Source organism: Cyprinodon tularosa, unplaced genomic scaffold (genome assembly GCF_016077235.1).
Source record: "Cyprinodon tularosa strain WSP-4 unplaced genomic scaffold, ASM1607723v1 ctg625, whole genome shotgun sequence".
Lineage (NCBI taxonomy): Eukaryota > Metazoa > Chordata > Actinopteri > Cyprinodontiformes > Cyprinodontidae > Cyprinodon > Cyprinodon tularosa.
In genome coordinates, this window is record NW_024039369.1 from 486,005 (window position 1) to 507,375 (window position 21,371).

Consider the following 21,371-nt stretch of genomic DNA (forward strand, 5'->3'; position numbering starts at 1 on the left):
TGGTACTTCTCCAGCTCCCAACAGTACCCCCCCTCAATGACCGCCCCTTGGCGGTCCGGAAGATGTCGATGGATAGGAACGCTCGTACTCCTCGATCAGTGATGGATCGAGGATGTAAGAGCCAGGAACCCACTGGCGATCCTCCGGGCCGTAGCCCTCCCAATCGACGAGGTACTGCCAGCCGCGACCTCGCCGACGGGAGTCCACGATCCGGCGGACGGTGAAGGCAGGATGACCATCGACTTCCAGGGCGGGTGGAGGGGAGTCGGAAGGTGGGCACAGAGGACTTGAGACTACTGGTTTCACTTGAGAGACGTGGAATGTGGGATGAATACGAAGAGACGGGGGAAGTTGAAGGCGTATGGCTGATGGGTTGATGACCTGGGAAATCTTATACGGTCCAATGAATTTTGGAGAGAGTTTACGAGACATTCCCTTGAGGGGAATATCTCGAGTGGATAGCCAAACCTCTTGGCCCACGGAGTACTCAGGGGCGGGACGTCTTCTGGAGTCGGCGAAACGCTTGGTAGTCTCGGAGGAACGATTGAGGGTTGTGATGGTCTCTCTCCATATGCGTTGGCAGCATCTGATGAGCTGGTTGACTGAGTGGACCGAAATCTCTCTCTCGTCTGCGGGAAAAAGTGGAGGTTGGTAACCAAGACTGACCTGAAACGGTGACTGGCCAGTGGAAGCAGATTTGAGAGAATTGTGTGCGTATTCTATCCAAGTTAGGTACTGGCTCCAGTCGGTGGGATTGTTAGATGTCAGACAACGGAGGGTTGATTCTAGCTGTTGGTTCATCCTCTCAGTTTGGCCGTTGGACTGTGGATGATAACCGGAAGTTAGAGAGGACTTACAGTCGAGAGCGGAACAGAATGCCTTCCAAACTTGGGAAATGAACTGGGGACCACGGTCTGAGAGGATCTCTTGGGGAATGCCATGTAGACGGAAGACGTGTTTCACCAGGAGCTGAGCGGTTTGAAAAGCCGTGGGAAGTTTCCTGAGAGGGATGAGGTGACAGGATTTCGAGAAACGATCAACGATGGTGAAGATTGTGGACATACCTCGGGAGATGGGAAGACCGGTGACGAAGTCGATAGCAATGTGGGACCATGGACGCGAGGGAACTGGAAGAGGTTGTAACAAGCCTGAGGGAGGTTGGTGTGAGGCCTTATTTCTTGCACAGGTGGAACAGGCCAACACATATTCCTTGACATCTCTGTGAAGAGTTGGCCACCAGAAACGTCTTGAAATTAAAGCGACGGTTCTGCTCACCCCCGGATGGGCGGAGAACTTGGCAGCATGCATCCACTGTATTAGGCGAGATCTGACAGAAGAAGGTACATAAGTTCGGTTAGTTGGACCGTTACCTGGGTCAGGTTCTGAAGCCAGGGCGGAATTAATTAGATCGGTGATCTCCCAGGTAACCACTCCAACTGTGCATGATGCGGGTAGGACAGGTTCAGGCGTCTCGGGTTAATCAACGGAGTATAGACGAGAGAGAGAATCGGGTTTGACATTCTTGGATCCGGGTCTGTAGGAGATAATGAGGTTGAAACGAGAGAAGAATATGGACCACCTTGATTGACGAGGATTGGCTTGTTTAGCTGACTGGATGTAAGCAAGGTTCTTATGATGTGTCCAAACGAGAACCGGGTGCTCAGCTCCCTCCAGCCAGTGTCTCCATTCCTCCAGTGCCAACTTGATGGCCAGTAGTTCTCTGTCTCCAACATCGTAGTTTTGTTCTGCGGAGGAAAGTCTTCGAGAGAAAAAGGCACAAGGATGAATCTTTTGATCAGTGTCGAGTCTTTCAGACAAGACGGCTCCAACACCAGAGTCGGAAGCGTCTACTTTGAGGATGAATTGTTTGGATGGATCAGGCTGAATTAACACGGGTGCTCTGGAAAACAAAGATTTTAGTTTCTCAAATGCGGTTTGTGCCTCAGGGGTCCATTGAAAAGTTCGTTTGACAGAGGTTAAGGAGGTTAGTGGAAGAGCTGTCTGACTATAGTTCCTGATGAATCTGCGATAAAAATTGGCGAAACCCTGGAATCTCTGCAGCTGCTTGCGGTTTTCAGGAACCGGCCACTCCAAAACTGCCTTTATTTTATCCTCAGAAGGCTTAACCTGCCCGCCCTCGAGCACAAACCCCCAAAAGGTGACTGAAGGCTGATGAAACTCACATTTCTCGGCTGTGACAAAAAGTTTGTTCTCCAGTAATCTTTGCAACACAAGGCGGACATGTTTCTTATGCTCTGAGAGGTCTTTAGAATAAATGAGTATGTCATCTATGTAGACGAACACAAACACATTTAAAAAGTCTCTGAGAACGTCATTCACTAGGGCTTGTTACCCACTCTTTACTCCATCCAGACAGTGTCTTGCCCACGACCAAAATCTAATAAATTAGCAAAGATTCCCAAAGGAGTAAATCATGATAATCTAATTAAAATCAAAATAACTCCAATTGGGGAAAAAGTTAAAACAATTAAATGCGGTCTGTTTAACATAAGATCGCTTTCCTCTAAAAGTCTACTAGTTAATGACTTGATTTGTGATAATCACATTGACTTGTTTTGCCTTACAGAAACCTGGCTGCAGCAAGAGGATTATGTGAGCATAAATGAGGCAACTCCTTCAAGCTATTTACATTTTCACATCCCCAGAAGTTCTGGGCGAGGAGGAGGAGTAGCAACAATCTTCCAGTCTGACTTACTGATTACTCCCAAAACAATTAATACCTACAACTCTTTTGAACATTTAACCCTTAATTTCCCTGATCCAAATTTCAAGGCAAGAAAACCTCTTCTTTTTGTAACTTTGTATCGTCCACCAGGTACTTACTCTGAATTTTTAGATGAGTTTTCAGAGTTCCTTTCTGATTTGGTATTAAATACTGACAGGGTCATCATAGTGGGAGATTTTAACATCCATGCTGACATTGAAGGCGATAGCTTAAGAGCAGCCTTTAATGCTATCTTAGACACTATTGGCTTTGTTCAAAATGTGAATAGTCCCACGCATTCTCATCTTCATACTTTGGATCTTGTGCTGACATACGGCATAGAATGTGAAGAAATAACAGTATTTCCTCACAACCCTGTCCTCTCTGACCACTTTCCAATAACCTTCAGGATTACTTTAACAGAGTTCTCCTCCCCCAAAAGAAGGTTAAATTTTAGTAGATCTTTATCAGATAGTGCAGTTATAAATTTTAAAGAATCTGCTTCACTTTCTCTCTCCTCTGTGTCACTGAGCAGTGCTGCAGAGTGCAAAAGCTTAGCTTATTCCCCTTCACAGGTTGATGATTTTGTTGATGGGGTTGCTAGTTCTCTGCGTATTGCCTTAGACAACGCAGCTCCTTTGAAAATGAAAACCGTTAAAAATAGAAAGCTTGCTCCTTGGTTTAATGCAGAGCTGCATACTTTGAAGCAAAATGCTAGGAAACTGGAGAGAAAATATCGCTCCACAGGCCTGCGAGAGTCCTTCCTAGTCTGGAAAAATGGTTTACTGCTGTATAAGAGGACTCTTTGTAAAGCAAGAGCAGCATACTTCTCCTCATTAATAGAGGAGAATAAGAATAATCCTAGATTTCTTTTTAATACAGTTGCCAAACTCACCCAGAGCCATAGCTCTGTTGAACCGTCCATTCCACCTGCTCTTAGCAGCAATGATTTTATGGGATTCTTTATAAATAAGATTGATCTTATTAAAAATAAGATCATAAGCACTCCTCTATCCGCGATTGTACCTGAGGTAGTCATGGAATCTGAACCGGGTTTAGACTGCTTTGATCCAGTTGAACTCTCTGAATTAGCAAAATTATTGTCTTCATCTAAGCCTTCAACTTGTATGTTAGATCCAGTTCCAACCAGGTTATTTAAGGAGGTATTCCCTTTGATCTCCTCCTCCATTTTAGATGTGATTAATCTATCTCTGTTACAGGGATATGTACCTAAAGCTTTTAAGGTTGCTGTAATTAAACCTCTGCTTAAGAAACCGTCTCTTGACCCAGATGACTTGGTCAATTATAGACCTATATCCAATCTTCCTTTCTTATCCAAAATTCTTGAGAAAATAGTTGCCAAACAAGTTTGCGATCACTTCCACCATAATGAACTTTTTGAAGAGTTTCAGTCTGGCTTTAGAGCTCATCATAGCACTGAAACAGCTCTGGTGAAAGTCACTAATGATATTCTCATGGCCTCAGATAATGGACTTGTATCTGTGCTCGTCCTGTTGGATCTTAGTGCTGCATTTGATACAGTTGACCATAATATTCTTTTAGAAAGACTTGAATATTTTGTTGGAATTAAAGGAACAGCACTAGACTGGTTTAAATCTTATCTATCTGATCGAATTCAGTTTGTTCATGTTAATGATAGATCTTCAACACGCTCAAAGGTTACCTGTGGAGTACCACAGGGATCAGTGCTAGGACCAATTCTCTTTACTTTATACATGCTCCCAATTGGTAGAATTATTAGACAGCATGGGATTAATTTCCACTGTTACGCTGATGATACCCAGCTATATCTGTCTATAAATCCAGATGAAGCTAACCCATTACATAGATTACAGGCATGTCTTGAAGACATAAAAACCTGGATGACTCTTAACTTTCTGCTCCTGAATGCAGACAAAACAGAAGTTATAGTCTTTGGACCAGAGTCTCTGAAAAAGAAACTGATTAGCCAGTCACTTCATTTGGATGGGATTAAACTGATTTCAGATAATAAAGTAAAAAATCTTGGTGTTATTTTTGATCAGGACCTGTCATTTAAATCCCACATCAAAGAGGTTTCTAGAATTTCCTTCTTTCATCTGAGGAACATTACAAAAATTAGAAATATCCTGTCCAGGGGTGATGCTGAGAAACTAGTCCATGCATTTGTTACTTCAAGGCTGGACTATTGTAATTCTTTACTATCAGGAAGTCCACAAACTGTAGTTAAAAGCCTTCAGCTGATCCAAAATGCTGCAGCCAGAGTTCTAATGAAAATTAAAAAGAGAGATCATATCTCGCCTATCCTGGCTTCTCTTCATTGGCTTCCTGTTAAATCAAGAATAGAATTTAAAATCCTCCTTCTCACATATAAAGCCTTAAATGGCCAAGCTCCATCTTATATCAGAGATCTGATTGTTCCTTATGTTCCTAACAGAGCACTTCGCTCTCAATCTGCAGGTTTACTAATGGTTCCTAGAATTTCTAAAAGTAGAATGGGAGGCAGATCTTTTAGTTATCAGGCTCCTCTCCTGTGGAACCAACTACCAGTTTTAGTCCGTGAGGCAGACACCCTGTCTACTTTTAAGGCTAGGCTTAAAACTTTCCTTTTTGATAAAGCTTATAGTTAGGGTGGCTCAGGTTATCCTGAGCTATCTCTATAGTTATGCTGCTATAGGCTTAGACTTTTGGAGGACATAGGGACCCCCATTTCATCATTCTGCTTCATTCTCTCTCTGTTCTCCTATTCTGCAGAATCTGTTAGTTCAATCTCTAACCTTCTGCTCTCTCTGCTTTTCCTCAGAGTAGCTTTGCCTCGTCTGTTCCTGTTTGGCTGTGACGTCATCCTGGAAAGAAACATCAGCTGTGCTGCTTCTATCAACACCCTTGTTTATAGATGTTGGAGATCGGCCTGTTTTCCAGTGTGGTCCTGTTTCTCTGACCGTGACTGAGTGGATGTGCTCTCTTCGTCCTCTGGCATGGGAGCTGCCTTGGAGCTCGTCTGCCTGGCTGCGTGTTTCCTGGACGGGGCCGCCTTTTACAGCGGCTTTTTGTATCTCTGCTTCTGTCTCCTTGAACCCCAGTCGGCCTCGGCAGATGGCCGCTCACACTGAGCCTGGTTCTGCTGGAGGTTTCTTCCTGTTAAAAGGGAGTTTTTCCTCTCCACTGTCGCTACAAGCATGCTTAGTGTGGGGGATTGTATTTGAGTCAATGAGTCGATGCAATCAACTGGTTTTCCTTAGATAGAAAACTTTGTATCAATTTGACTGTATGATCTGGTTGAACTGTAAAGTGGCTTTAGATGACATGTGTTGTGAATTTGGCGCTATATAAATAAACTGAATTGAATTGAATTGAATTGAAAACAGGCAGGGGCATTTGTTAGACCAAAAGGCATGACCAAATATTCGAACTGGCCCAAGGGGGTCTTAAAGGCTGTTTTCCACTCATCACCATCACGGATCCTAAGAAGATGATAAGCGTTCCTCAAATCTAGTTTGGTGAAAACAGTTGCCCCTTGTACTGGTTCAAAAGCTGAGGCGAGTAGTGGAAGAGGGTACTTGTTTTTAATAGTTATTTGGTTCAGGCCTCTGTAATCAATACATGGTCTTAAAGAACCGTCCTTCTTGCCTACGAAAAAGAACCCTGCACCCAACGGAGAAGAAGATGGGCGAATTATCCCAGCAGCTAAAGACTCGTTTATGTATTTCTCCATGGTTTCTCGTTCTGGTTTGGAAATATTGTATAGTCTGCTGCTGGGTAGAGGTGCTCCAGGTAATAGCTCGATCGCACAGTCATATGGTCTGTGTGGTGGAAGGGACGTAGCACTGACCTTACTGAAGACAGGAGCCAAATCATGGTACTCAGAAGGGACAGAAGAAAGGTCAGGAGAGTCCATCTCCCCCCCACCTCTAGGAGACCCCACCACGGGGGCTGCCGAACGGAGGCATGTTTCGTGACCCAACGTTGACCACGATTCCACATGACGATCAGTCCAGTTAATATGTGGATTATGTTTCTCCAACCATTCGAATCCAAGCACCAGGGGAGAGCATGCAGAGGGAAAAACAAAAAATTTTATGGTTTCAAGATAATTACCTGAGAGTAGTAGCTCGAGAGGTTGAGTTTGATGGGTAACCTGGTGGAGTTTTTTCCCATCAATAGCTGAGACACTAAGAGGCTGGGTCAGGGGAATGGTTTCAATTTGAAGCTGCTGGACTAGGTTTGAATCAATTAAATTTCGTTCACAGCCTGAATCGATGAAGGCAGAAAAAGAGAGGCTTTGATTTGAGCAAAACAAAGTGGCAGGGAGCATCAGTCGAGGAGATTTCTTAGAGTTATCATGGCCCACCAGACTCCTCAGAACCTCTGGCGGGCCCAGGCTTTTGATTTAACTGGACATGAAGCGATGAAGTGACCACTCTCACCACAGTAGATGCAAAGTTTGCTCAAAAAACGTCTTTGTCTTTCCTCTGGAGTGAGCCTGGTATGTCCAACCTGCATGGGTTCGGCATCCATCTCTCCGGAATGAGAGGCCTGAACAGGCAAAGGGAGAGACTGGACTTTAGATCTTGGTTTGGGCAACTGTTCTGTGGGAGCAGAAAAAACAGTCACATTATTAGAAGCAGGGGCAGAGGAAAAAGAACCCAGATTTCTAGACTTGGAGCTGTTTCTAGCTCGGATTCTGTTGTCCAATTTTATCGTCAGACGGATTAATTCTTCAAGTGTTGCAGGTTCGTCGAGGGTTGCTAGTTCATCCTTGATGCTTTCATTCAAAGCCATAAAATAAGCCCCCTTTAAAGCGCTTTGGTTCCATCCGGAAGCTGCCGCTTTAACCCGGAAGTTAATGGAGAACTCCGCCACTGAGGAATTTCCCTGTTTAATGTTGAAAAGAGCACGAGAGTCAATGGTTTGATCAGTTTCTTGATTGAATACCTGAGAAAATTCCGAAATAAACTCAGAGTATCGACAACTGAGGCTTTCGTCGGAGGCAAACCTTGCCTGAGCCCATTCCAGGGCTCTTCCTGTCAATTGGGAAAGAATGAAAGTTATCTTTTTATAGTCCGTGGGAAAACTGCCAGGAGAGTTCTGAAAGATTAAACGGCATTGAAACAAAAATCCCTTGCAGTCTTTCATATTACCAGAGAATTTTCAGGTAGACTTGGGCGGAACTCTGATGACGTCACTGCTGGTGACCTCGGAGGCGGAACTGGACCCGGAAATGGTTGCGCTGCCGACGTGGCATTAGCATTGCTCATAAAATTAGCATAACTCTGAAGCATATGATTGTGAGTATCAACCAAGCGATATAACTCACGGAGGGTTTGAGTTTGTCCCTGGATTTGGGCATCTTGCTCCTCCAATCGACGGCGGAGGTGATCTGCTGGGCCTTGTGTTTGGCCGCAGTGTTCTGTCATGATGGGTTCACTAGTGAGACCCAGTTATGCAGAACACCACAGAGACGGAAACAGAAGTAAAAGGTTTAACAATGTTTATTGTCACAAGCACTGTATAAATCACTGGTTCTGGTTCAGGCCTGGGGAACTGGTTCACTGGAGTCTGCGTGGGAGACAGTTCAGTTAGCGTTTGCTCAGAAGAGTTTGATTCAGACAGTTTCAGATTTGTACCTTGAGGGTTCTTGGTTAAAGCCTTGAGAGGGAAACTGTTGGGTCCGGAGATAGTTTGTTCAGCAGAGTCCGTTAACTGCTTCAGCGTCTTACTTCTTGAGAGAGAGCTGACCTTGGCTTTGAGTTTCCAGCTCTTGGTCCAGAGCTGCATGGAAATCCAGAGAGAGACTTCAGGTTTGGCTCAGAGGGCAGGCTCGGCAGGTTAAGCTCTTCCTGAGCTTCACAGGAGAAAAACAGGTTTCCTGGAAAACAGAGACAAAAGTTAGAATCCAGTCTGGATTCAAAAGTCAACGAAGGTTCTCAGAGATACTAGGCTTAGGTGCTAACCAACTGGATTAAACACTGCGGCGTTGAGGCAAGGTCTGAAGACAGCTTAAATACTGTGGATCCTTTGATGATGGGATGAGCTTCAGCTGTGCAGGAGGCTCGGCTCAGGAGGATCCATGGCGGACTCTACTGGAGGAAGGTGGTACTTCTCCAGCTCCCAACACCTTCAGAGGCACATGGCAAGGTAGTTATTAACTCAGCCTTTCTTAGACTGAAAATATTTACAGAAATAAGGGCCTAATGTCCAAACAGGATCTAGAAAAACTCATTCACGCATATAACTTTGATAGAATTGATCACTGCAATAGTGTCTTTATATGTTTGCCTAAAAGGTTTTTTACACAGCTGTAGCTGATCTCAAATGCTGCTGCCCGTGTTCTCACTAGAACTAAAAAAGCAGAGCACATCGGCCCAGTTCAGAAGTCCTTTCACTGGCTCCCTGTAGCTCAGAGAATAGACTCTAAAACCCTTTTTGTCACAGTAAATGTCAGCTTGTAGAGACTTCACTTTACTTTAGATGACATGGTTACATCCGTGTTGTCGGAGCTTTTAAAACAGGCCGGGTCCCGTTGCCGTAATATGTGTTTGAGGCAGTGATGACCTAGGGCAGAGTTCACAGATTAGCGGAAGTCAAGAACAAGGTAGCAGTTTCCCCAGCAAATAGATGACAAGCTAGCAGTGACTAGCCTCAGCAGGCCGCAGGGCAAAGGGGATGGAGTAGAACAATACACCAAACAACTAGGCCCATGCCGATTTTTAATCAAGGCCAGATTCGTCAGGCGATTATGTCATTGTGTTGCACCAAGGCCTGTTCGGATTGGAAGACTCCTCGTGAGGTCATCAAATGCAGCTTATTTTTTCCCATTTTGAAGGAAGGGTATGCTGTATCAGACGTAGCCTTGGTTATCCCAGGATTCATTACAAGTCCAAGCAAGTCAGCTGCTCCGTGTCCAGAGGAAAAAGGTACTTGGTGAATATTGTAAGTGCAGTTTAGTATAATACAAGTATGTGAATAGTTCCATTTTAAATTAATGAAATTTGTTTTAAATGGTTATTGAGTCAGATATGTGGCAGGTAATGTTTGGTTTATTGAAAGGTTTTATCTGTCCCTGTGCAAATGGGTATGGTTTGGTTTGTCATCCAGGTCATAGTCATTCCAACAAAGTTAAAGAAGCTATAAAAAAAAAAAAAACCTAACCACTCCCTTTTCAGAGGCATGAGCCAGTATCGGGTCCTGCAGGCCAACAACGACCTTAACAACTCCCCATTACTAAGGGGTGGACCTGTTATTTGGTTCAGTTTGCATGTTTTCTAAGACATAACAAGCTTTTGTTTGTGCCACTCTATAAGCCTGGAACTCAAACCCTACTCCAGACATTTTGAATTGAGAAAGCTTCCTGGATGGGAAGCAAAACATCTTCAAACATCGAAAACAAAGTCCAGTGGTTTGTTTTTTAACTTTTTGTAATTTAAGCACTGATTCCAATATCTCTGCAGTGTGAGGACTATAAATCTGATACCGGTAGTGAAAGCTGTCGGTGAAAGCTGGAGAAGGCTGGACCTGATACTCTTCTGGCCTCCTTATTTTCACAGAACTTGGAGGAGGAGTGACAATCCAACCAAATTAACAGAGCCAATCAGCTACCAGAAAGTCTAAGTGCCGTGTGAAAGAGAGGAGGGATGACTGGTTCCAATAAGCCAGCAAAGCAAATAAGCTAAAATTTAATCAGCCAGGAGCATTTCATTGACCGTCCAACCAGCCTCAATCACAATAAGGCAAACAGCCACTAAATCATCAATCACCCACACAATAAAATGAAACGCAATTGGCATGGACTATGGACGGGTGGGTCAGTCCATAGCTTCACCTTCATCTTGTAGGAACTGCTGACACACTCCAGCCACATCAGGTCTAGCATTAGGAGGCACCCAGGGCCAACTGCACCAGCATATGGTCACAAGGGGTCTGAGGTTCTCACCTCAGTACCTAATGGCAGTCATGCTACCTCTGGCGAGCACAAGGAGGGGTGTGGGCTCTGCAAAGAAATGCCACTCCACACAATTACTGTCCCACTGCCAAACCGGTCATGCTAAAGGATGTTGCAGGCAGCAAAATGCCATACCACAGTGTCTCCAGACTCTGTCATGTCTGTCACATGTGCTCAGTGGAAACTGGCTTTCATCTTTGAAGAATACACAGGGGGATAGTTGAAAATTTGCCAATCTTGTTATGTCCTGCATGGTGTTGAGCTGTTAGCACAACCCCCATCTTTGTCAGGCCTTCATATCATACTTATAGAGTCAGTTTCTAACCATTTGTGAAGAGAAATGCATATTTGTGGCCTACTAGAAGTCATTGTGCAGGGCTCGGGCAGTGCTCCTCCTGTTCCTCCTTGCACAAATTCAGAGGTAGTGGTCCAGCTGCTGAGTTGTTGCCCTCCTACTGCCTCCCCCATGTCTCCTGGTGTACTGCCTGTCTCCTATAGCGCCTCCAGCCTCTGGACACTACGCTAACAGACACAGCAAACCTTCTTGCCCCAGCTCACATTGATGTGCCATCCTCGATGAGCAGCACTACCTGAGCCATTTGTGTACGTTATAGAGTCTGTCTCATGCTACCATGAGCGTGAAAGCACCAACATTCAAAATGACCAAAACATCAGCCAGAAGGCATAGCTACTGAGAGGTCTGTGGTCCCCAAGTACAGAACCACTCTTTTATTGAGTGTGTTTTTCCAAAGGTCAATAATTTCCACCCGTTGTCTATTCTATTTGCACAACAGCATGTGAAAGTTATTGTCAGCCAGAGTTGCTTTCTGAGCTCGAACCAAGATGGTGCTGAGCATGCAGCAGCCTGTTATGTCAGTTCCATGCTCTCCTTTCCTATTTTCCCTATTTTATATTGTTTTTTTGGAATGGTTTTTCTATTGGTGAATACCTTATCTGAAATTCTAAACATATGTGCATGGAGGAAGTCAACCTCTGAGACTAAGGTGTTGAGCTTTCTCCTACTTTCTGCACTTTTTGATGCTGCAATGGGAGACCCCTTTGTCCACGAATCCAAACACCCTATTACCGTATTTTCACGACTATAAGGCGCACTTAAACGTCTTTTTTTTCCCTCAAAATGTGCGGTGCGCCCTTTGGTGCGGTGCGCCTTATGTGTGTTGTAACTGCGACTTTTGAGACCACCTCATTGAGGAAATGATGAAAGAGTGGCTGAATGTAAGGAGTCCAGGTGTTTTTTTTCCACTCATCACCATTGCTGTTAATATAAAGCTTATAGTTAGGGTGGCTCAGGTTATCCTGAGCTATCTCTATAGTTATGCTGCTATAGGCTTAGACTTTTGGAGGACATAGGGACCCCCATTTAATCTTTCTGCTTCATTCTCTCTCTGTTCTCCTATTCTGCAGAATCTGTTAGTTCAATCTCTAACCTTCTGCTCTCTCTGCTTTTCCTCAGAGTAGCTTTGCCTCGTCTGTTCCTGTTTGGCTGTGACGTCATCCTGGAAAAAAACATCAGCTGTGCTGCTTCTATCAACACCCTTGTTAATAGATGTTGGAGATCGGCCTGTTTTCCAGTGTGGTCCTGTTTCGATGACCGTGACTGAGTGGATGTGCTCTCTTCGTCCTCTGGCATGGGAGCTGCCTTGGAGCTCGTCTGCCTGGCTGTGTGTTTCCTGGACGGGGCCGCCTTTTACAGCTGCTTTTTGTATCTCTGCTTCTGTCTCCTTGAACCCCAGTCGGCCTCGGCAGATGGCCGCTCACACTGAGCCTGGTTCTGCTGGAGGTTTCTTCCTGTTAAAAGGGAGTTTTTCCTCTCCACTGTCGCTACAAGCATGCTTAGTGTGGGGGATTGTATTTGAGTCAATGAGTCAATGCAATCAACTGGTTTTCCTTAGATAGAAAACTTTGTATCAATTTGACTGTATGATCTGGTTGAACTGTAAAGTGCCTTGAGATGACATGTGTTGTGAATTTGGCGCTATATAAATAAACTGAATTGAAATTGAATTGAAATTGAATATGTAACTCCATGCGTGCCCGTCTCACAGCTGATGTGAAAAACATGGGGAAACAAATTAACGCTGTGCTCGCTGTTCAACCGCTCGACATCGGTGTGAACCGGACCCAGCAGGTGCAGCAGAAGCAGCGAGTTTACATGCAAAGTCAATGGTTGACGCGCGTATAGGTGCAGCAAAAGGTCCCGCAGCGCGTTTTGAGCAGCAGGCGCAGCGCCTCGGGAGCGTTTAAGTATCTGACGCACCGCCAACGTGCTGCTGCTGCTCGAGATGAAAAAATTGAAGTTTTGCTGCTGGACGCGCCGCATCAACCAATCAGAGAAGCTGATCTGGGAGCTGACAGCAAGACAGACACAACGCTCTGATGACATTAACGCAAATGAAAAAGGCTGGATGGATGAGGAGATGATGAAAGGCAGGTGTATGTGAGGAGACCAGGTGCTTTTTCCACGCATCACCATCGCTGTGTGCCCATCTCACAGCCGATGTGAAAAAAAAAGGTGAATCAAATGAACGCTGTGCTCGCCGTTATCCCAGGGGGTCTGACAAAGGAACTTCAACCGCTCGACATCGGTGTGAAGCGGCCGTTCAAAGTAAGGCTGCGAGAGGCGTGGGAGCGATGGATGACAGACGGAGACCACAGTTTCATGATAAGTGGAAGGCAGCGCCGGGCAAGTTATGCGTTTGGATTGTGGCCACTGTTTGCGGATGGATTGTAGATGCTTGGACTAACGTGTCTGCTGGCTCTGTTGTTCAAGCTTTCGCAAAAGCCGGCATTATTTCTGAGGAGCCGCGCTGCACGGAAAATGACTCTGACAGCGAAGAAGGGGAAATTGGCATGTCTGATTTAGCGCAGCTGTTTAATTCAGAAACAGAGGATGATGACTTTGATGGGTTTGATTAATACTTTGTAATAAATACATGAATAAAGCACAATCATACTCAGTTTTGCTCCCGCTCTATTTTTCTACCTGAAAACTTAATTCAACAGCAGCCTCTGGGCGCGTCTCCTCCTCTTCACCGCGGTGGCTGGCAGGTGTTTTTTCATCTAAATAATCTAAATCTTGCAGCTATATTTGCTGTGATCAGTGGGAATAAAGTAATTTTAATATGTTTTTAAGTGAGAAAGGCCACCTGAAAACTTAATTGCAGTCAGTTCATCCAGATGATCTATTTCTGTTGGAGGCGCTCAGACCCCCACATACCAGCGGTGCACCGACAGTAGAAATCCCTTCAACAGCAGCCTCACCGCGGCGGCTGGCAGGTGTTTTTCATCTAAATAATTTAAACTGCAGGCACCAGGATACCGGCAATAAAAGCGAACATATTCCGTCGGCAGGTTTCAGGAGTTTAAGTTAATTTAGGAGTAATCACAGCGCTGTGTCATCTGCGATGTGTCTGTCTCACGGCCAGCTCCCAGGTTTGATTAATACTTTGTAATAAATACATGAATAAAGCACAGTCATACTCAGTTTTGCCCCCGCTGTATTTTTAAATACGCAGTAAAGCTATTTAAAAGTAGTAGAGGACATGTACCTGTATATAAAAAACGCGCCCTCCGGTGCGCCTTATGTGTGTGTTAAATACAGAAATGGCACACATAACTGAGACTGCGCCTTTTAGTACGGTGCACCTTATGGTCGTGAAAATACGGTATCTACACACGGGACCACCTCCTCGGACTAAATGACTCTATGCGCAGCAGCCCTGCTCCCTGTCATGCTGCAAGACCAGACATCCATGCAAAAATAAGGACAAAAACTGAGAATGCAGGGGTGGCAGGACAAAGCAGAGGGAAATATATTTACCATTGGTTGTCATTGGAAATGTAAGATCTATCCACAACAAGACTGAGGAGCTTGCAGCTTTAACCCACTACCAAATGAGGTACAGCAACGCTAGTATCATGTGCTTCACTGAGACGTGGTTAGATGGATTTGTCCTGGAATCTGGTTTCCCTGGACGGCTTTAAACTCATCTGCGAAGACAGTATTTTAGCGGAGAGTGGAAAAAGGAGAGGAGGAGGGCTGGCGATGTTTGTGAATATGAGGCTCATCTTTAACTGAAGGAACAGATATGCTTCACAGAGGTGGAGGTACTCATGGTGAGCCTGAGATCATCCTATCGTCCACGAAAGTTTGGGAGCACGAACGTGCTCTGTGTTTACACATCCCCCCTCCGCAGACGTCACTACTGCATGCGAGCGAATCCACGGCGCCGTGGCCAGGCTGCAAACACAGCACCCGAACTCGCTACTGCTCATCAGTAGGAGCTTCAATCGAGTCTTCATCCATTCCACCCTCCCCACGCTCACCCAGTACGTCAACTGTAAAACAACGGACAATAAAACCCTGAAAATTTTTTATGCAAACAATAAAGACGCCTACACCTCCGCCCCCCTCCCATCACTAGGACTCTCGGATCATAATCTTGTTTACCTGCTCCCCCATTATATACCAGAGGTGAGAAGGACAATAGTGCAGAAGAGGTCAGTGAACGTTTGGTAAGATTATGGACCATGGTAAGTCCCACCCTGGACCCACTGCAGTTTGCTTACCAACCTGACATCGGAGTGAAGGATGCCATCACCTACCTGCTGCAGCGGATGTTCACCCACCTGGAGCGCAGGTAGAGTCATGTGCTTTGACTTTTCCAGCGCTTTCAACAGCATCAGACCAGAGATGCTGAGAGGGAAGCTGGAGGATGCTGGAGTGGACAGACATTTTGCTGCCTGAACCATCAACTACCGCACCAAACGCCCTCATCACATGTGGCAGTACGGCTGTCAGTCAGAGGTGGCAGTCTGCCGTACCGGGATCCCCCAGGGCACTGTTCTGTCTCTGTTCCTCTTAACATTCTATACCTCGGACTTCACCTACAACACAGACAGCTGCCATCTTCAGAAGTTCTCTGATGACTCAACCATTGTAAGCTGTTTCTGAGGGGAATGAGCTGGAGTATCAATTCAGGTCATCATGAACTTTGTGGACTGGTGTGAGAAGAACCACCTGTGTCTTAACACCAGTAAGACCAAGGAGATGGTGATCGACCTCAGGAGAAGACCCCCACCTCACTTAAAATTAGATTTGGGGTGCCCAATTATTGAATGTATTAATTTGTAACAAACACCTTATATTCCATAATTAAACCTGCAGTTCCTTTTAAAATTCCAATAGGAGGGAAATCCTTTTACTTGTGTTCGAGTAAGATTTGACCATCAGTATCAATAATTTTACTCCAGTACTATAGCTGAGTACTTCGTCCACCTCTTGTAATTATCAGTACACCCCCAACTATAACCCTTACCAGTACATACCCACCCCTGACCATTACTGGTAGATACCAAACCCTAACCATTACCAATATATACCCAAGCATAACCATTACCAGTACATAACCAACCATAATTCTTACTGGTACATACCCAACTCTAGGCGTTACTGGTGCATACCCAACCTTAACCCTTACCAGTACATACCCAATCCTAACCAATTACCATTATATACCCAACCCTAACCTTTACTGGTACATACCCAACCATAACCCTTACAAGTACATTCCCAATCCTAATCATTAGTGGTACATACCCAACTCTAACCCTTACCTGTACATACCCAACCCTAACCATTACTGGTACATACCCAACCCTAACCATTACTGGTACATACCTAACCCTAACCATTACTGGTACATACCCAACCATAACCCTTACAAGGACATTCCCAACCCTAACCATTACTGGTACATACCCAACCCTAACCATTACTGGTACATACCTAACCCTAACCATTACTGGTACATACCCAACCCTAACCATTACCAGTAAATACCCAATGTACGTGCCAACCCTCAAATCTAACCATCGCCAATATATACCTAAGCCTATCCATTGACAGCACACCCAAACACTGAGTGCTGGGGTTCCTGGGGTCTCGTTACACTTACAGATATTTCCATCAATTTGCATTCTTCCAGAAGCAGGTCACAGCCTGTCAAAGCTTTTCTTAAAGAGCAGCCAGAAAAAACAAGTATCAAGACTTCGAAAATTACTTGATGTTGATCCCTAATGAAAATGAAGACCATCTTGAGCTCATTTCCAGGTCTTGTAGCAGCAGTGCAGAAGGCAGAGGATGAATAATTAGACAGTGGTGAGGAAGATGGGGCTATCTGGAGACTGGGGGTCTCTCTGGATGGAGTCGTGCCAGATTTTAATAGTTCTAGTCAGGAAAAATGTCATGCACCAGTGCAACAGGTGCATTATGCAACAGGCTTCCAAACCTGTAAAATGTGGAACATACTACTCTGGAGAGTCGGATAAACTCAAAGACGAATAAAGACCTTCATGTTTGTTTTGAGCTTAAACAGAAGATGGAAAAAGAGGGGAAAAACATTTATCTGAAGCATTATTAAGAGCAAAAATTACTCAGCATGCTAATATAGCTAACATTGGGTGTGGTTGTATTATGACTTTTTGTTTCCAGGTGTCCTGAGTTGAACTGTCTTTTGGCCATTATTTATGTTCCTGGTTTAAAATTTGCATAATAAAAAGACTAAAACTGAACATTAATCTCTCAGTTATATAACCAAGACTTCCTTTCTTTATTCCAGTTTAGAGGGAGAGTGAGTTTGATCTGACAGACAGTTTTGATATTTACCCATTATGTAAGAGTAGGAGTTTTCTATTTAGCTACTTCTTTGTTGTGGAGGTCTGGCGTTGTGGTAATATTGTGGCTTCAATAACCATCCTCTCTTCAGGGCTTTTTTTAATGCTTCCCTATTTAACTTTTGCATCTCTGTCTGTTTTCCCTCCTCAGCCGGAATCAGGTTGCTTGCAGTGTGAACTCTTCGAGCAGAAAGATGTAAGGAAGTTCCTTGGAGCACTTTTAAATATTCTTCAAATGGTGAATAGTGAGAAATGCAAAAGGGAGAATATCCAGGTTGCCCAAAGAACAACTTTTTCGGAAGGAGACTTTTAACAAAGACAACCTGCCTGATGAACAAGTCCTTCGGTGTGTTCGATCTGGAACAAGAGGTCAAAATAGAGGTTTGGGCCATGAATGTTCTAGTTCTGTTTGTTTCCGAGGCCGTACCAACTGAGTGCTCACTGGATGTTCTGGAGGGACCAGTGACCAGCAGAAGATCGGTTGGCATGTTAAAGGTTCTCCCATGCGACTCGTTGACAGAGCAGAATTGGATGAGAAAGTTGGATAGAGATTCTCTGGAGCCAATCATGGATCAGATCTAAAGAACTACTTTATCTCCCAAATGTGAGCAACACAACTTTGTGCATTGAAAAAAAACACAGCTTGCTCAATCCTGACATGCTTCCAACATGTTGTGGTTTCCAGGGTGACCCTGACTTTCCTGTGGGAGTTAAATGAATAACAGGGTGGGTGGGAATATGGGAGAGGCTAACAGATCGCTGTCTGTACCACAGCTGGGAAATAAACGTACCGAATATCCTTTGTTTCCAAAGAAATGCTGTTTCTAATAAAAACCTCTTTAAAAGTTGTCCCCTGTTGTTCTGGGTCTGACTGGAATGTTTTTTTTATGTTTTATTTTCTTGACTTTCCTTGTTTGAATCATCCCAAAAGTATCTTGTATATTTCAGCTGGTATTAGAATCCTACAACTAAAACTACAGGAATTACTTTCCATAAGTACCTCCTAATTTAAAGTATGGCACTGTAAAAGTACCTATATAAGTAACATGTAACCCTAAAAACACCCATATACCCCAGCCTATAACCTTGCTATTAATCTCTAGTAACACATGGTCTTAATTTCCCATCAGTTATGAATGCAGGCATAGATCTCAGCTTTTTGACATGAGACAAATTCCTGTTTTAAACCTGTTTTATAGAACTGGCGGCTACGATGGAAAACCGCTGATTTAGAGCGAGCCACTGAAGGAGCTTTTAATGAAGCAACATTCTAATTTACAACCATCTTTTCAGCCTTTAAAGATTGAGCTGACATCGCGTAGGGTGTTAATAAATAAACTACCTTTGATCAGAGCTGTTAAAAGTTGCAGTTTGATCATTTATTGTGTTATAAGAGACATTAAAAACAGACATGTGAGCACATTTACACTGTCAGGCTGCCGTCTGCAGAGAGTTTATCTGGGAAGCTGCTGATCTGCCCTCCAGCTCTATAATGACAGTCTAGATATGGATTGCAGTCGCTGTTTTACATCCATGTTATCTAATTTGAAGTCATGGACTTAGAAATTAGAACTGAGGTTCATGTGAAAATGAAATGAAATGTGAAAATGAGCCAGAAAATGACCCCACAGAATAAACTATATGCACAGATTAGGATTATATCCAGAAGCTAAAGAGCAGTAGGAATTTCTGGATCCAGTACAGCTGGGTAGAGGAAATGTTTGGTGCAGCCGATGGAAATGATTTTCATAAATCATAAGGTCCATTAAATTATCTATAATTTGGATCTAAATCTAAGTTTTGTTCCTTCTGTTGTTGCTTGCAACGGCTTGAAGCTCTAAACAATTAGGGAAATTACAACCGAAATTATAAACAATAATACCGTTTTCGTGCATCTGTTTGACTGTCAGGTCTAAAGCAAAGTTAAAACCACCCAAATTTGTGTTTTTTTTTTATAAAATAAAATTAACTTAAACAAGAGTTTTAAACTAAAAGGAAAGATGATCCAGATTTTTTTCCAAAAAAATACCTCAAAATTAAAATTTATGTCATACATTTTATTTATGAAGTACAATTTCTTCACCTTTAAGAAAAAAACTGCAACAACAGAGTAAATCCTTAAGTAAATCTTCAGATAATAAAGGCTGGAAGAGTGTGAATCCTCTGGAACTGATATTTAAGATGTATGGAGATGTTTTTCCTGCCTGGTTCCTGGCAGCTCTCTGGACCTTGATTTCTCTCTACCTACCATCTGTTTCTCACCAATGCCTGCCCTATGCCATGATGTGTATAAAACGATGTGATATCTCTCTGCTTGATGTATATTCCTTAAACTTGCTGTTGAAGATTCTCAGTCATTCAGGTCATAGTCATTCCAAAAAAGTTAAAGTTAAGAAACAAACCACTGGACTTTGTTTTCAAAGTTTGAAGACGTTTCGCTTCCCATCCAGGAAATCTTTTCAATTCAAATGTCTGGATTATGGCTGCTCAGTGGAACAGTGAGTAGCACTGCTACCTTGCAGCAAGAAGGTAGTTTGAATCATCCCAAAAGTATCTTGTATATTTCAGCAGGTATTAGAATCCCACAACTAAAACTACAGGAAGTACTGCCATAAGTACCTCCAAATTTAAAGTATGGCACTGTAAAAGTACCTACATAAGTACCATGTAACCCAAAAAACACCCATATACCCCAGCCTATAACCTTGCTATTAATCTCTAGTAACACATGGTCTTAGTTTCCCATCAGTTATGATTGCAGGCATAGATCTCAGCTTTTTAACATGAGACAAATTCCTGTTTTAAACCTGTTTTATAGAACTGGCGGCTACGACGGAAAACCGCTGATTTAGAGCGAGCCACTGAAGGATGTTTTTAATGAAGCAACATTCTAATTTACAACCATCTTTTCAGCCTTTAAAGATTGAGCTGACATCGCGTAGGGTGTTAATAAATAAACTACCTTTGATCAGAGCTGTTAAAAGTTGCAGTTTGATCATTTATTGTGTTATAAGACACATTAAAAACAGACATGTGAGAACAATTACACTGTCAGGCTGCCGTCTGCAGAGAGTTTATCTGGGAAGCTGCTGATCTGCCCTCCAGCTCTATAATGACAGCCTAGATATGGATTGCAGTCGCTGTTTTACATCATGTTATCTAATTTGAAGTCATGACTTAGAAATTAGAACTGAGGTTCATGTGAAAATGAAATGAAATGTGAAAATGAGCCAGAAAATGACCCCACAGAATAAACCATATGCACAGATTAGGATTATATCCAGAAGCTAATAAGCAGTAGGAATTTCTGGATCCAGTACAGCTGGGTAGAGGAAATGTTTGGTGCAGCCGATGGAAATGATTTTCATAAATCATAAGGTCCATTAAATTATCTGTAATCTGGATCTAAATCTAAGTTTTGTTCCTTCTGTTGTTGCTTGAAACGGCTTGAAGCTCTAAACAATTAGGGAAATTTCAACCAAAATTATAAACAATAATACCGTTTTAGTGCATCTGTTTGACTGTCAGGTCTAAAGCAAAGTTAAAACCACCCAAATGTGTGTTTTTTTAATAAAATAAAATTAACTTAACCAAAAGTTTTAAACTAAAAGCAAAGATAATCCAGAATTTCTTAAAAAAATCCCTCAAAATTAAAATTTATGTCATAAATTTTATTTATGAAGTACAATTTCTTCACCTTTAAGAAAAAAACTGCAACAACAGAGTAAATCCTTAAGCAAATCTTCAGATAATAAAGGCTGGAAGATTGTGAATCCTCTGGAACTGATATTTAAGATGTATGGAGATGTTTTTCCTGCCTGGTTCCTGGCAGCTCTCTGGACCTTGATTTCTCTCTACCTACCAAATAAAAGAAGATGGGGCTGCTCAGTGGAGGGATCTTTCTGCATGGAGTTTGCATGTTCTCTCTGTGCATGCGTGGGTTCTCTCCGGGTACCCCAGCTTCCTCCCACAGTCCTAAAACATGACTGTTCGGTTAACTGGCTTCTC

The 21,371-nt window shown here is 43.4% G+C and overlaps 1 protein-coding gene across 1 annotated transcript in view; it reads left to right on the forward strand.

Annotated features, from left to right (window-relative positions):
- The window catches only part of il15l (interleukin 15, like), a 51,230-nt gene extending 33,018 nt beyond the window's left edge, over positions 1-18,212 (forward strand). The window contains exon 4 of the mRNA XM_038307957.1: positions 17,515-18,212. Within this exon, the coding sequence (XP_038163885.1) occupies positions 17,515-17,676 (162 nt within the window). The 3' untranslated portion in view covers positions 17,677-18,212. The remainder of the gene's footprint in view (positions 1-17,514) is intronic.
- Positions 18,213-21,371: the final 3,159 nt, after the last annotated feature.